The 15844-nt window shown below is 45.1% G+C and overlaps 1 protein-coding gene across 1 annotated transcript in view; it reads left to right on the forward strand.

Annotated features, from left to right (window-relative positions):
* The first annotated feature begins 80 nt into the window (after nt 1-80).
* SNAP47 (synaptosome associated protein 47) overlaps nt 81-15844 on the forward strand; it is a 25671-nt gene continuing 9907 nt past the window's right edge. Inside the window, exons 1-3 of the mRNA XM_026682942.2 lie at nt 81-191; nt 6951-7485; nt 9617-10104. Coding sequence (XP_026538727.1) covers nt 6989-7485; nt 9617-10104 — 985 coding nt within the window. The 5' untranslated portion in view covers nt 81-191; nt 6951-6988. The remainder of the gene's footprint in view (nt 192-6950; nt 7486-9616; nt 10105-15844) is intronic.

Below are 15844 nucleotides of genomic sequence, written 5' to 3' on the forward strand. Positions count from 1 at the left end.
CGACTTCGTTCGCCGGGTGGGGGAGCGGGGGGAGCCAATCCAACGGCGCGCCGGGTTTGCGCAGGCGTCGTGAGGGGGAGAGAGAGAGAGAGAGAGGAGAAAAAAAGAAAGCGGGGGCGGGGGAGAGACTCGAGCAATGGCGGATTGACTGCGGCTCCTTCCCGCCGTCTTTCGCGAGCGATCGGTGAGGAGTCTCGGTGGGCACGACGTCCTTTCCCGGGGATGTGAGGCGGGTCGGCGTGGCCCTTCGGAAGCCCCTTCTCCCCAATATCTCGCCCTGAGGGCCTCGTCAGGCTCGCGCAAGGGCTGCCGGGAGTTGTAGTCGGAGGGCTGGGAAGCCGAGGGAGGGAGAGGAGAGAACCAGGCCTTTGCCCCCTTCTTTGTGAGGGAGGGCAAGGTAGGGGGGAGGGTGAGGGGGCGGCAGTTGGGGGTCCTTGGTGGTTGGGGGGCTGGAAAGGGCTAAGGGGGAGTGAGATCCACAGCTGCTCCCCCTCTTCCCCTCCCTCTGCCCCATCCAGCCCCCCATTTCATGGGGAAGGGTCCTCTCTGGTTACAGGAGCAGCTGATCCACATCAATTAGATCAGGGGCTCCAACCTTGGGCACTTTAAGCCTGGCAGACTTCAACTCCCAGAATTCCCCAGCCAGCTGGCTGAGGAATTCTGGGAGTTGAAGTCCGCCAGGCTTAAAGTGCCCAAGGTTGGAGACTCCCTGAATTATGTCTGTGTTGAACAACGGCAAACACCCCACTAGGGAACATCATCAGGGCTAGAAGAGAGTGGGATTATTTGCTCCCCATTTATATACAGTATAACTTCATTTATAGACAGCATAATTTGATTTATGGACAGTATAACTTGCCCTCTGGATGTTTTCTCGTCATGGACATGTGTGTCATATAATATGTGTGGGTATGTGGGTATATGCACAATTTTGTCATCCTGTTCATGTAGTGTATATTGGAGGTGGTGAGCCTTTTGAGAGCTGTATGCTACAAGATTTCATTTTAATGCATGCCGATTAGTGGACATTCAAAGTAATGATAAAGTTATTATTTTATTCTATTCTGTTTTTTGTTCTGTTTTCTATTCTATTCTTTCTATATTCTGTTCTATTCTTTTTCTATTCTGTTCAATTCTTACTCTATTCTGTTCTGTTCTATTCTTAATTCCAATATTCTATTCTATTCTGTTTTCTATTCTATTGCATTCTTTCTCTATTCTTTCTCTATTCTGTTCAGTTCTATTCTTTTCCTATTCTGTTCAATTCTTACTCTATTCTGTTCTGTTCTATTCTTAATTCCAATATTCTATTCTATTCTGTTTTCTATTCTATTGCATTCTTTCTCTATTCTTTCTCTATTCTTTGTCTATTCTGTTCAGTTCTATTCTTTTCCTATTCTGTTCAATTCTTACTCTATTCTGTTCTGTTCTATTCTTAATTCCAATATTCTATTCTATTCTGTTTTCTGTTCTATTGCATTCTTTCTCTATTCTTTCTCTATTCTGTTCAGTTCTATTCTTTTCCTATTCTGTTCAATTCTTACTCTATTCTGTTCTGTTCTATTCTTAATTCCAATATTCTATTCTATTCTGATTTCTGTTCTATTCTGATTTCTATTTTATTGTATTCTTTATTCCATTCTTTCCTTATTCTGTTCTGTTCTATTCTTTCTTTATTCTGTTCTATTTATTCTTTTCTGTTCTATTTTATTCTATATTCTATATATATATATTATATTCTATATCCGATTCTTATTCTGTTATTCTATTCTTTTCAGATCACAAAACAGCACAAAACATCATCAAACAGTATAGATACAGGTAGTTCTTGATTTACAACAGTTTGCTTAGTGACTATTCAAAGTTATAACACCGCTGGAAAAAAGGACTGTTTTTCATGCTTGTGACCGTCGCAGCATCCCCGCGGTCATGTGATCAAAATTCAGACGCTTGGCAACTGACTCGTATTTATGACGGTCGCAGGGTCCCGGGGTCACATGATCCCCTTTTGCGACTGGACAAGCAAAGTCAACAGGGGAAGCCAGATTTGCTTAACAACTGTGTGAATAACTTATCAACTGCAGTGATTCACTTAGCAACTGTAGCAAGAAAGGTTGTAAAATGGGGCAAAACTCAACAGATTTCTCACTTAGCCACATAAATGCTGGGCTCAGTTGTGATCATAAGTTGAGGACCTGTGGTATTTTTGTGTGTCTGTGCGTATCTGTGCATATTTGTATCTATATCCAAATCAAAAGTAGATTCTGTAAATACGGTAGTTTTATACAGATAGTCCTCAAGTTACTACTTAAGGTCACCCTAGGGCCTAGGACAGTTTAATTATGCAGCCGTCATAATTACAGGCAGTCTTTGTCTTATGTCCACAACTGAGCCCCAAATTTCTGTGGCTAGGTGAAAAATTTGTGAAGTGAATTTTACCCCATTTTACGACCTTTCTTGCCTCAGTTGTTAAGTGAATCACTGCAGTTGTTAGCAACATGATTGTTAAATGAATCTGGCTTCCCCAGTGTCTTTTTTTGGTAAAAACTTTGCAAAAGGTGGGTCACTTGACCCCAGGACACTGCGACCATCATAAATAAGAGTCAGCTGCCAAGTGTCTGAATGTAAATGGGGATGCTGCGATGGTCATAAGTGTGGAAACGGCCATAAGTCCCTTTTTTCAGTGCCATTGTAACCACAGACAGTCACTAAATGAATGGCTGTACGTCTGCCTGTGATTATTTCTCACAGAGAGTGAAAATGTCTAGCCCAGCGGATTCGAAATACGAAATAGGTGGTTTGATCAGACATCTTTGCAAAAAAATAATTTGTAGGTATTAGTGTAGTTGTGGTCATGTTTTGTATGTTGTATGCAATTAACACCTCCACAGACATTTTAGTCTTACATTTATCTGTTTTATCAACCTTGCATGCCACCCATCTTAATAACAGAGTCAGAAGGGACCTTGGAGGTCTTCTAGTCTAACCCCCCCCCCCCTCAAGTTGCAGACCTTATACCATTCCAGACATTTCGGATGTCCCAAAGACATTGAATAAATTGCAATGTAAGATATTAAAAGAATAAAGATCTTGAATTGAAAAAAAAATCATTTAAAAAATAAAACCTTGATCAGATGAGACAGGGAGCAAGGTGCTCGGAGCGAGGAGGTGGGGTGTTCTCTATCCCATTGGCCACCATTTACATATATAATCCGTTACCTCAACAGCCAATTCGTTTAATGACTGAAGTTGCCGCAGCTCTGAAGAGAGGGATTTACGACCGTTTTTCACTCTTGGGACTATCGCAACATCCCCAGGGTCACGTCATATCAATCTAAATTCAGACGCTCAGCCACTGGCTCCTATTTATGACGGTCGCAGCTTCCGGGGGGGTCACGTGAACCCCCTTTTGCGACCCTCCGCCAAGCGGAGTAAGGGTCGCCAAAGAGGAAGCCAGACTCACCGCTCAGTTTAACGACTGCGGTGATTCGCTTAACAACTCCGGCAAGAAAGGTTGTAAAACAGGGCAAGACTCACTTCCCTTTCTCACTTGAGGTAAATGCTGAGGACTACCTACTTGTATAAGGATTCTCTCAAAGAGCGGCAGGAATCTCCCTGAGACTTCCTGGTTAATAAGTGAAACGTTTTTGCCTTTTAACCATCTTGTTTTGTCTGCATTTGGCCGCATTTGACCGCCTCTTGCCGGTACAGCTTGTACTTAGATTGCATTTCCTGGCTGTCCTGCCATGAATAATTTAAAATTATGGTTTTTTTTAAAAAAAACAACAACCCAACAACAACCAGCTACTCTGCTTCGGAGTAAACAAGGAAATACTTTTAATATTTTATTACATGGGCAGTTCCTTGTGGGCTTCCAGAAAAGGACTCATAAAATGTGTTTGTTGGTCCAAAATGTAATGTATTGATTTTGCGGGAAGGGTTGCCTCATCTTTGTACGTTATACATCACTCCTTTGCAGCGAAGAAAACACCTTTTGTAATTCCATAAAGGCTGGCCTTGCCCAAGGGGAAAACCCTGGATTAGATTGTTGGAGATGAGTTCAAGTGCTGCCTTAGCCCTGAAAGGCAGCTGGGTGGCTTCCAGTCAATCTCAATCTCTCTGCGTCTCTCCTTCCCTCTTTTCTCAGTCCGAACTATCTCGCAGGGTTGTTGTTTTGGGGAAAATGGGATGAGGAAGCTGTGTCGGATACATTCGCTGCCTTGAGTTATTTGTGAGAATACTAAAGGTGGGAGGGGCCTCAAAATAAAACAAAATAAATAACCAGAACGTTATTTAATGTCTGTTCAAAGTTACAATGGTAGCTTCTGACTGTTTTTCACATCATTGCTGCATCCCCCAGGGCCTCGTGATCAAATTTCAGCTTGGCAACTGACTCGTATTTATGATGGTCGCAGTGTTCCTGGGGTCACGGGGACCTTCTGTCCAGCCAAGTCAATGGGGAAAGCTGGACTCACTTAGCAACCGTGTGACTAATTTAACAACTGCAGGGATTCACTTGTGGCAAGACAGGCAGTCAAATGGGGCAAAACTCACTTAACAAATGTCTCATTTAGCTACAAAAATGTTGGGCTCAGCCGTGGTCGTAAGCCGAGGACCACCTGTGTATCAACATAAGACCTGGTTTCCTGATGTGATGTTGACTGTGGTCAGCATGTGATACCTGAGCAATAATAATTTCCCCTGTTTCGTCATGTGAGAAAATGACTAGCCAGATGGTAAATAGGTGACTTGCTCAATGAATCATAAGCTCAAAACAATATCTGTGCGTATATATATATGTCTATATATATTTGTAATATCTAACATCCTCCTTTGATGTTCATTTTCTTGTGCTATGGACAAACACTCAAATGCCTGCTTTGGATTATCATCCCCCCCCACCACCCAAATATCTCTTTTCTAAGTTTTAGAAGTGTAGCGAATTTTATGTAGTGTGATAGGGGTTCCCTCCCACCCCCCCTTTTTTTAATCCGTACAATTTTGGGCAATTTTTGTTGGACTCCGAAACCAAGAAGCCTCAAACCTGATAAGAACGTTTAAGCTATCAAAAACTTCTGAATCCACCAACGGTCCAGGTAAACGGGGGAAATGCTGTGCTTAATGAAGACAAGATAGTCAGTGTTATGGGTAGAGAAGACGAAAACAGCAAACGAAGAGAGAGACCTTCAATGTCTTCAATTACTTTTATTCTGATAGATGATCATGTCCGTAATGCTTAAATATTATTCCAACGTCTGTTACTTCTGATGAAAGGTTGAATGTGTGTGAATTAGCTTTTTTTTTTTAAAAAAAACCCTGTCTTTTAGGTGAGTTGTACATGCAGTCCTCATTTAGCAACCATTCGCAGTTATGACCATGATGAAAAAGTGGTTTTTTTCCCCCCCACCAGTCCTTGCATTGATGGCGGGTCTGTAAAACAAAGCAGTCCACATAAGAGGAGTTTTGCAGTTTCACTTAGCAACTGCTTCACTTAATGACCGTGTTGCCTGTGCCATTTGGGGTGGCTAAAGGAGGACTTGGATTTTGTTTCTTCTATGTGATCAGCTGATTTGCGATTGTCAAGTAACAAATATGCGTATATGAATCAATCTCTTTTTGCATATGTTGATGCATCTGAAGTTACAGTTGGTCCTAAACTAATAGTCACAGTTGGGTCCAGAATTTCTGTCACTAAGCAATGTAGTCATTAAGTGAGTCACAATGTGACTGGACTTGATTTTATGACTGGCTGGCAGAGGAATTCTGGGAGTTGAGGTCTGCACAACTTAAAATGAGCAAGGTTGAGGAATCTGTGTTCGTTTTTGTTGTTTTTAAGTTGGCATGGTGTATCTTGTGTGAAAGTAGAACTGGCCTATTTTAAATGGAGGCTAAAACATATAAAGAACGGTTGCTGGAACTGGGTATGTCTAGTCTGATGAAAAGAAGGACCAGGGGTGACATGATAGCAGTCTTCCAATATCTCAGAGGTTGCCACAATGGAGAGGGGGGTCAAGCTGTTCTCCAAAGCAGGACAAGAAGCAACAGATGGAAACTAATCAAGGAAAGAAACAACCTAGAACTAAGAAGAAATTTCCTGACAGAACAATTAATCAGTGGGACTTTTTGCCTCCAGAAGCTGTGAATGCTCCAACGCTGGAAGTTTTAAAGAAGAGATGGGACAACCATTTGTCTGAAGCGGTGTAGGGCTTCCTGCCTAAGCAGGGGGTTGGACTAGAAGACCTCCAGGGTCCCTTCCAACTCTGTTATTGTATTCTATTCTAAATGAAATTGCATGTTCTTGTTTCGGTTTTTTTGAAGGGTGTCGATTGAGAAAGGGAATTATTGATTGTGCCTGGGGTTAGTTTCATTTAACTAATAGAATTTGTGTTTGCTTGCCAAATGCTCCCAAGGAAGGTTGCAAATGACAATTGCACAACCCCAGGATTCTTGGTCAAGCATCCGAAGTTTGACCACATGGCTGTGGGGATGCTGCAGCAGTCATAGGTGTGAGAACTGGGCATAACCCCCTTTTTTTCAGTGCCACTGAAACTTTAAACAGCCATTTAACAAATGGTTGTAAGTTGAGGACTAGCAAACCAAACAGTTAATTCAGAAGAACGCAGCTTCAGATATTCAAAATTCAAGATTTGGGGTCCAGAAGGAGTTCAGAGTTCACATTTCAATGTTTTAAAGCGTCCATTCCTTGGCCACTTTGAGGCCTGTGGGCTTCCATTTCCCAGAATTCCCCAGCCAGCCATGCGTGGGAATTCTGGGAATTGAAGCCCACAGGCCTGAAAGTGGCCAAGGATGGACAGCCCTGAGTTAGATTCTCACTATGCCTCTTTTGTCATAAGGCTCATTTGTCATAAGGCTCATGAAAGGTGAGTGGAGTGTGTGTTAATTACTAATCGCTGATTGCACAATTTATTTGGTCTTCGGAAGGTTGTCAGCTGTCTCCTTGAGGAAGTGGAGCTTAAGGAACAAGATCATGGAGGACAACATTCACATCCATGCTTGGTCCTGCTCCTATTATCTCAACTCGGAGAAACAATGGGTTCCCGGCAAACTCCTGCTGACCCCAGTTTCGGTCAAATTCACGGCGGACAAATCCGGAGAGATCTTGTCCAGCTTCCCGCTTTCCTCCATCAGCGAGATCAAGAAAGAATCGTCCACCTTAATCTTCAGTTCCCTCACCCTTTTGGAGAGCAACACCAAGCATTGGTTCAGCTCCCTCCAACCCAACCGAAACGTGATCTTCAACGTGCTGGAACATTTTTGGAGGGAGCAGCTCCTCTCCCCTGGAGGAGCCAGGCCGCAGGCGGCGTGCGCCCAGACCTCCAAGGGCAGAGAATTGACCGGCTTGCTGGCGGGATCTGAGAAGCGCCTGGAAGACACCGCCAAGGTCCTGGAGAACCAGGGCGAGCAGTTTGATAACATCATGAAAGGCCTGGACAAGATTGAGTCGGAGATGGATGTGGCGGACAGGTATGGTGGCACGCCAGGGGGGGTTTTGATCACCGTGGGGGTGTGGGATCCGGTCATCCCCAGGGTGGGCCATAGAGTTGGCGCATAGGGGGACATCTGGAGGTCTGCTCTGCTTGGAGTCCTAGAGGGCCCTCATTGGCAGAGGGGGCTCGTCCTCAAAAAACAAGCGGAGAGCCGCAGCTTTAAAAGTTAGAGGTTACTTTAAGAGAATTATTTAAATTCAGGAATACTTTCTCCTGAAACAAGGGCAAATAGCTGCGTTGGGAAAGGATCGCAGTCCAAGGTTGGTTTAATATGGGAAGGCCTCAACTTAACTGCTGCAGTTGGGACCGGAAGAGAGCCAGTTTGGGGTAGGAGTTGAGGAGCTGGCCTAGAAACCAGGAGGAGACGGAGTTCTAGTCCCTCCTTAGGCATGAAAATTGGCTGGGTAACATCAATCAGATGGTGAGTTCTAGTCCCGCATTAAGCCGGAAAGCTGGTTGGGTGACTTTGGGCCAACCATCAGGTGACAGTGAGTTCTAATCCCACTTTAGGCATGAAAGAAGGCTGGATGACTTTGAGCCAATCAGATGGTGAGTTCTAGTCCCCACCGTAAGGATAAAAAAACTGGCTGGGTGACTTTGGGACAGTCACCCTGAGACCATGAGTTCTAGTCCCGCCTTAGGCACGTAATCAGGCTGGGCGACTTCAGGCCAGTCCCTCCCTCTCAGCCCAACCCACCTCACAGGGCTATTGTGGGGAAAATGGAGGAGGAAGGACCGTTTTGACTCTCCACTGCCTTGAACTAGTTACAAAATAAAATAAAGTTGGGATAAAAAAAAATCTAATAAAAATCCAGTCGTTAAATCTGAGCGCTCCTGTGACTGGAAGCAATTTTATTACCCCCTTTTTTGTGGGGTTCATTAAGAGAAGGCACCAGTCGTGAGCGTGAATCCATTCATCCCAATGGCTATTTTTATTTTTTTGCTACAAAGGGACCAAAAAACCCACCTATAAATAGCCATCATGGCCCTGCATGCAGTGTTGTAACCAGGCATAAAGATTACTGGCCGCTAAGCGCCCAGCATCCAGGCACGTAATCCTGGGAGCGGGTTCTGTGGTGTGACCGTTTGTGACACTGGTCCTCTTTGGGTGGTGTGTGTGTGTGTGTGTAAGAGGGGTTGTTGGCCTTCCAATCCTAATCAACTGCCGTTCCCAGCACCTCCAGCCAGCCCTGTCGAGTAGGGAGAGCTACCAGGTGTTCCTCTCCAGCACATCTGGAACACACATGTTCTCTTCCCGGGGCTTGTGCTGGTTTTCATTATCTGGCCAGATATATATATATATATATACAGGTAGTCCTCGACTTACAACTTTTCATTGAGTGACTGTTCAATGGCAATTGAAAAAGCGATTGCTGACTGTTTTTCCACACTTACGACCGTTGCAGCCATCCCTGTGGTCACGTCGTCAAAATTTGGCCGCAGGCTCACGTTTACAACGGTCGCAGTGTCCCGGGGTCACGTGATCCCTTTTTTGTGATCTTCTGACAAACAAAGTCAACGGGGAAACCAGCTTCACTTAACAACTTGACTAACTTAGGAGCTGCAGTGACTCACTTAACAACTGTGTCAAAGAAAGGTTGTAAAATGGGGCAAAACTGACTTGGCAGGTGTCTCTCCTTAGCAACATAAATTTTGGGGTCAACTGTGGCTGGAAGCTGAGCACTACCTCTAGGGAAGTCCTCGATTTATGACCCCAGTTGAGCCCAGAATTTCCTTCGCTAAGTGAGACATCTTTCCAACTCAGTTTTGCCCCATTTTTTACAGCTTTTCTTGTCTCAATTGTTCAAGCAAATTGCTGCCATGGTTAAATTAGTTAACACAGCTGTCAAGTGAATCTGGCTTCCCCATCGACTCTGCTTATCCGAGGGTCGCTAAAAGGGACAATGTGATCCAGCCATCATAAATACGAGCCAGTTGCCAGTGTCTGAATTTTGACCACGTGACTGTGGGTGCTGCCACGGTGATAAGTATCAAAAACAGTCCTAAGTTACTTTTTTCAGTGCCGTTATTGTAAGTTCGAAGACTAAATGAATAGTCAACAAGTGGAGGACTGCCTGTGTTTCTGACCGTTCTTCTCTTCCTCTTAGGTTATTGTCTGAACTTGAATCCCCCTCTTGGTGGCCTTTCGGTGGGAAACTCCCCAAGGCCGTGTCCGAAGCAGGGAAGGCGAAGGAAAACCTGGCCGCTTCTCCCCCCAAAAGCAAAGATAGCGTCATTGTCCACATCCCCGTCATCATCGGCGAACGGACCGATGCTCACGTCAAACCGGGCAGCCTCACCCTCTTAGTGTCCGGCCTGAGGATCTGCAACGCCAAGTCCCAGCTGCTCCATTGGTTTGACAAGAGGGACGTGGATGACGTCAGGGTCCAAACCCCTTACGAAATCTGTGTCCGCCAGAGGTTCATCGGCAAACCGGATATCTGCTACCGGCTGCTGTCGGCAAAGATGCCCGAAGCCATCCCGTTCCTCGAGATGCAGTTCAGCAAGAAGATCCAGTTCTCGGAGGATGCTGTGAGGCTCACGCAGGCTAAGAGGGTCTCGCCAGAGGAGGTGGGGACCTCCATTTGGCAAGCAGGTAAGAGAGAAGGGAGGGAGGCCGCCCTCAGGTAGTTCGGATTTCAGAAACGCACTGTGTGTTTCTCCGAAAATAAGACCCTATCTTATATGTATTTTTTGCCACCCAAAAAAGGCACCAGGTCTTATTTTCGGTGGTGATGTCGTCCACTGACTAAGCTCAGTTGCATGCGTCGCACCCGGCTTCCCTTTTGCTGTCAGAGGCCTTCAGGAACTTCTTCTTCTGCGGCCGGCAAGGCTTTCCTGAAGGCCTCTGCAGCCTTCAGGATCGATCCAGAGCTTTCTTACCAGCTGCAGAGGCCTTCAGGAAAGCCTTGCCGGCCTTGCTGGCTGCAGAAGAAATGGGCCGGCAAGGCAGGTGTCGGGGTGTGCCAGGCCTGGCTACAACTGTCCAAAGGTAAAAGTAGTAGGGCATCTCCACTCCCCACATCCCCACCCTAGCTTAATTTTTACCCGTCCACTCCGGAGTGGCTGGGATCTTAATTGGGGCTTATTTTGGGGGCACACGGAAAAATCAAGCTAGGACTTAACTTTCAGGATAGGTCGTATTTTCGGAGAAATTTTCGGTAATAGCGAAAGGAGGAGCACGTATGAGCCAGCAGTGTGTTGCAGCCACCGAAAAGGCCAGTGCGATCCTACATTACATCAACAGAGAGATAGTATCCAGAGCAGGAGAAAGTTTAGGTAGTCCTTGACTTACGTAGTGACTTAACACCGTTTTTCACACCGACCATTGCAGCATCCTCGCGGTCATGTGATCAAACTCGGGGCGCTTGGAAAGTTACTCATATTTATGACGGTCGTAGTGTCCCAGGGCCACGTGATGCCCTTTGTCGACCTTCTGGCAAGCGAAGCAAATGGGGAAGCCAGATTCACTTAACAACCAGGCTATTAACACCTGCTGTGATTCATTTAACAACTCTGGCAGGGAAGGTTGTAAAATGGGACGAAACTCACCTAACGACTGTCTCGATTAGCAACAGAAATTTGGGGTTTAGTAGTGGCCACAAGTCAAGAGCGACCTATAAACTGGTTGATCAGGTGGGGCCGTTGATCGCCATCTAGTGGCCACTCTGAGTTGAATAAAGAGGTGACAAGGCTAAATTTTGGAGAAACAGAACAACATTCTGCTAGATTGCTGTTACTTACTTAACAACGGCAGGGAGTCACTTAACAACGGTGGCAGGAAAGGTGGTAAAATCAGGTAAGCCTCACTTAACAAATTGTCCCACTTATCAATAGAAATTTTGATCTCAGTTGTGGCCATAAGTCAACGGCTACCTCCAGCTGCTTTATCCTGCCCTTGGAATACAGCATGCAGTTTTGGTCACAATATAAAGAAAGAGGTTGAGACTCTGGAAAGTGCAGAGAAGAGCAACAAGGATGATTAATGGGCTGGAGGATAAAACATATGAAGAATTTGCAGGAATCGGGTAGGTCTGGTTTAATGAAATTAAGTGGGGGACAGGATAGCCGTGTTCCAGTATTTAAGGGGGTCTAATTATTCTCCAAAGCGCCTGAAGGCAGGACAAGAAGCAACGGATGGAAAATAACCAAGGAGAGAAGCAACCTAGAACTAAGAGAAGAAATTTCCCAGCATTGAGAACAATTAACCAGTGGAACAACTTGCCACCAGAAGTTGTAAATGCTCCAGTACTGGAAGTTTTTAAGAAGAGATTGGATCAACCATTTGTCTGAAGTGGTGTAGGGTTTCCTGTCTAAGCAGGGGGTTGGACTAGAAGATCTCGGGGGTCCCTTCCAACCCTGTCATTCTGTATTCAAATATCTTTAGCCCACGGTTGCAAGAGTCGCACACAGCTGAAAGACCCCCCGACTGGGAGTTACCTGCATGGGAGCATCTAGGATGCTTCAATCTTTGGGCATTGATTTACCTTGTGGCTGTCACAAGGGTGGAGGGGTGTATGTGTTGGCGGCGGGGGTCCATTTGGAGCAGCTAGAAAGTTACTTTTCTCCTGCCACAAGACAATTGCTGAAGCAAAGGGAAAGGCTGCTGCTAGTCCTCAACATAATGGGCTTAATGGAGCCTGCTGCTCATTACGGTTATAAACCGTGGCAGTCGTAAAGTAGGTCACCATGTGACCAGGCTCGTTTTAACAACGTTTTTTGCAGTGGTTTGTTAAGCGAACGGGGCAGCCATTAAGCCACCCCGCTGTCTGCTCTCGGGGCATAGTTGGTCCAAATTTTGTGTCATAAATTGCAATTTTCAAAAATGAATTCCAATCTATCCTTCTTATCTACCTTCTAACATACTTTCCAAATTCTAAAAAAAAAAATGTAGGAAGAAAGAATTTCTGGACTGTTATGCTTAAAAAAACAAGCCGGCCATTAACAAACCCCGTTCTGTTGCAGCCTTTTCTAAAATTAGATTACAGGAAAGATCAGAATGCACTTTTGTTGGTCGGTTGCTGAAATTCGGTGCTTGGAAAAACTGTTTCATTTTTAAATGAGGGACTCCAGGGCACCGGGTGGTAAAATGCTAGTTTAGTTCCTGAGAGGTGGGAAAACAACTGGTGGGTTAATTTTGTTCAGCCTGGTTCAATTCACGATGGGACAAGACCAGCTATTGAAAACAATTTCTTTGATGAGTCTTCTTCAGCTGTACCTTGTGGTGCATGAAGTGGTTTGCATTCACAACTGATAGGACTTCGATGTCCTTTCTTTCTGTTGTCGTGCTTCCAGTCCAAAACATCACTAACATCAATCTATGAAGAATGGCTAGAAGATGTTGGCTTGTTCTGTTTCTCCAGAACTTACGCTTGCTTTTTTTCAACTGAGAATGGCCACTAGGTGGCGATCAAGCACCGCACCTGAGCATTCAGGAGACAGATCTAGGAATCCAGCCCAAAGTGAGTTTTGCAACATTTTATGACCTTTTTTGCCACAGTGGTCGACCAAATCACTGCAGTTGTCCAGTTAGCAACATGGCCATTAAGCGAATCTGGCTTCCTCATTGACTTTGCTTGTCAGAAGGTCGCAAAAGGGGATCACGTGACCATGGGGCACTGCGACCGCCGCAAGAATGAGTCAGTTGCCAGGCACCTGAATTTTGATCATGTGGCCATGGGGATGCTGCAACAGCCATAAGTGCGAAAACTGGTCATAAGTCATTCTTTTCAGTGCTGTGTAATTTTGAACTATTGGTCACTAAACCAATAGTTGTAAGTTGAGGACTACTGTATGTATGCATGCATTCGTGTTTGTGTGTGTGTGTGAGAGAGAGAGAGAGAGAGAAAGAGAAAGAGAAAGAGAAAGAGAGATGATAGGTAGGTTGGAAGATAGAAAGAAAGAAAGAAAAATTGATTATATAGAGAGATTATAGATAGATACAGATAGAGACATAGACATAGGGAGATAGATGATGGATAAATAATGTATATACACACACAGTATATGTTTCTGTGTGTATGTAGATGGACAGACAGATGGATAGATAGATAGACAGGAAGACAGAAAGAAAGAAAAATTGATTAGAGAGAGAGATTATAAATAGATATAGATAGACAGACAGACATAGATAGACATAGAAAGATAGATTAGATAATAGAGATAGATGATAGATAGATAATGTATATACACACACATATTGTATATGTATGTGTGTGTGTGTATGTAGATGGACAGACAGATGGATAGATAGACAGGTAGGAAGATAGAAAGAAAGAAAAAGAAATAAATAAAACTTGATTAGAGAGAGAGAGATTATAGATAGGTATAGATAGATAGACATAGAAAGATAGATTAGATAGATAGATGAGATAGGTAGAGATAGATAGATGATAGATAATGTATATACACATATAGTGTGTGTGTGTGTGTGTGTGTGTCTGTAGATGGACAGATAGATGGATGGATAGATAGACGGACAGTCAGACGGACAGTCAGTCAGTCAGTATCTCTTCAGGCTTTTCACTAGTGATACATCTTGTTTTTCTGAAGAGTTTAGGACAGGGTTCCAGCTGGCAAATTTGTTTTGATTCATCTTTGGTTTTGGTAACCGCTGAGAGGCTTTCAAATGGGATCTTGCAGGAAGAAATAGGTAACAGGTAAATCCTTGCTGCTTAGCTGTGGAGAGCCTCAGGTTTAATTTGGAGCCGTTTGCATCCAGACAAAGAGCAGCATGACTTTGTTGAACATCGCTCCAAAAAAAGAGCCCAGCCACCCCCAATCTAAGCTGGGAAATGCAGCCATTTAATCTCTCGGAACGAGGAGGCTTAAACCAGGTTCTCCGCTGGCCAGACGCCCTGCTGGTTAAGGGATCCGGTTTACCTTCTACCTTTCCCCCAGGACTTTAAGGTGGCCTACAGGGAGATTCCTCCTCAGCCCCTGAGAGGGCATAGAGAAGCTGGCTGGCCCGATTTTACAGCGGGTTTTTCTCCCACCGGTTGTTAAGTGAGTCGTCAGGTTCAGTCACTGAATCGGCAGTTGTTAAGCAGATATACTCCCATGATGAAATTCGCTGTGGGGGGTGTCTTTGCCAAAAGGCAGGAATTCGCCACCTTTTGAGGGACATCCGTCATGACTGGGAATGCTTGCAAAGTGACCGGTCGTAAGTTGAGGACTACCTGCATAACTTTTATCCCCACCATGTGAAATTATATGAAGGAAGTCCTCGACTTAACAACCACAATTGAATCCCCAGATTTCCATTGCTAAGCCAAAACAATTGTTAAGTGGTTTTTGCCCTATTTGGGGGCGTTTCTTGTCATGGTCGTTAAGTGAATCGCTATAGTTGTCAAGTTAAGAACACGGTTGTTAAACGAATCCAGCTTCCCCATTGACTTTGCTCGTCAGGAGGTCGCAAAAGGGAATCACATGACCCTGGGACACTGCGACCATCATAAATATGAACCAATTGCCAAGCGTCTGAATTTTGATTATATGACCAAGGGGATGTTGTAACGGTCGTAAGTGTGAAAATTGGTCATCGATCCCTTTTTTTACTCCTGCTGTAACTTCGCATGGTCACTAAATGAATTGTTGTAAGTCAAGGACTGCCTGTACAGCGTGTCCTCGACTTACGACCACCATCGAACCCAAAATTTCCGTTGCCGAGCAAAGACAGTTGTTCAGGGACTGTCTCGTCCCGTTTTGCAACCTTTCTTGCCACAGCCGTTAAGCGAATCCCTGCTGCAACCGTCACGAGTACATGCCAGTTGTCAAGCCTCTGAATTTTGATCATGCGACCGCGGGGAAGGACGCGACGGCCATAACTGTGAAAAAAAACGGCCATAAGTCCCTCTCCCGCCCCTGTTTCCCCCCGTAACTTCGGATCGTCACTAAACCGACAGTTGTAAGTCGAGGACCCCCTGCAAGGCGCCATCGGCGGTTGACTTGGAAAGCTTTGCACCTGTACCGCTTCCGCTGGCGGGTTTGAGAACCGCGTTTAATTTAGACCAGCCTCCGATGTCTCCCTTGCAGCCGACGGGTTGCTGGGTTTGCTGCAAGAACCGAATAATTCCTCTGTGTGTGTGTGTGTGTGTGTGTGTGTGTGTTTGGATTAAGAGTCTGCGGTAATTAACTCCTGGGTGTGTGTGAGGGGGGCAGGAGGAGATTTTTTGGGGGCGGGGGGCGTTGTATTTTTAGCCGCAGCTTTTGTGTCTGCCTTTTCCATTAAGTAACACAATCCCAAGCCGACACGGGGCCTCCAAAACCTGAGCGGGCCTTTGGCTTTCCAGCCTGGCTTCTGGCCTAGAGCCCGGCAGCTGTCGCGCGCGGTGGAG

This window comes from Notechis scutatus, chromosome Z (assembly GCF_049901735.1).
Source record: "Notechis scutatus isolate UNSWTSFEM ecotype Mainland chromosome Z, rNotScu1.2, whole genome shotgun sequence".
In the NCBI taxonomy this organism is placed as follows: domain Eukaryota; kingdom Metazoa; phylum Chordata; class Lepidosauria; order Squamata; family Elapidae; genus Notechis; species Notechis scutatus.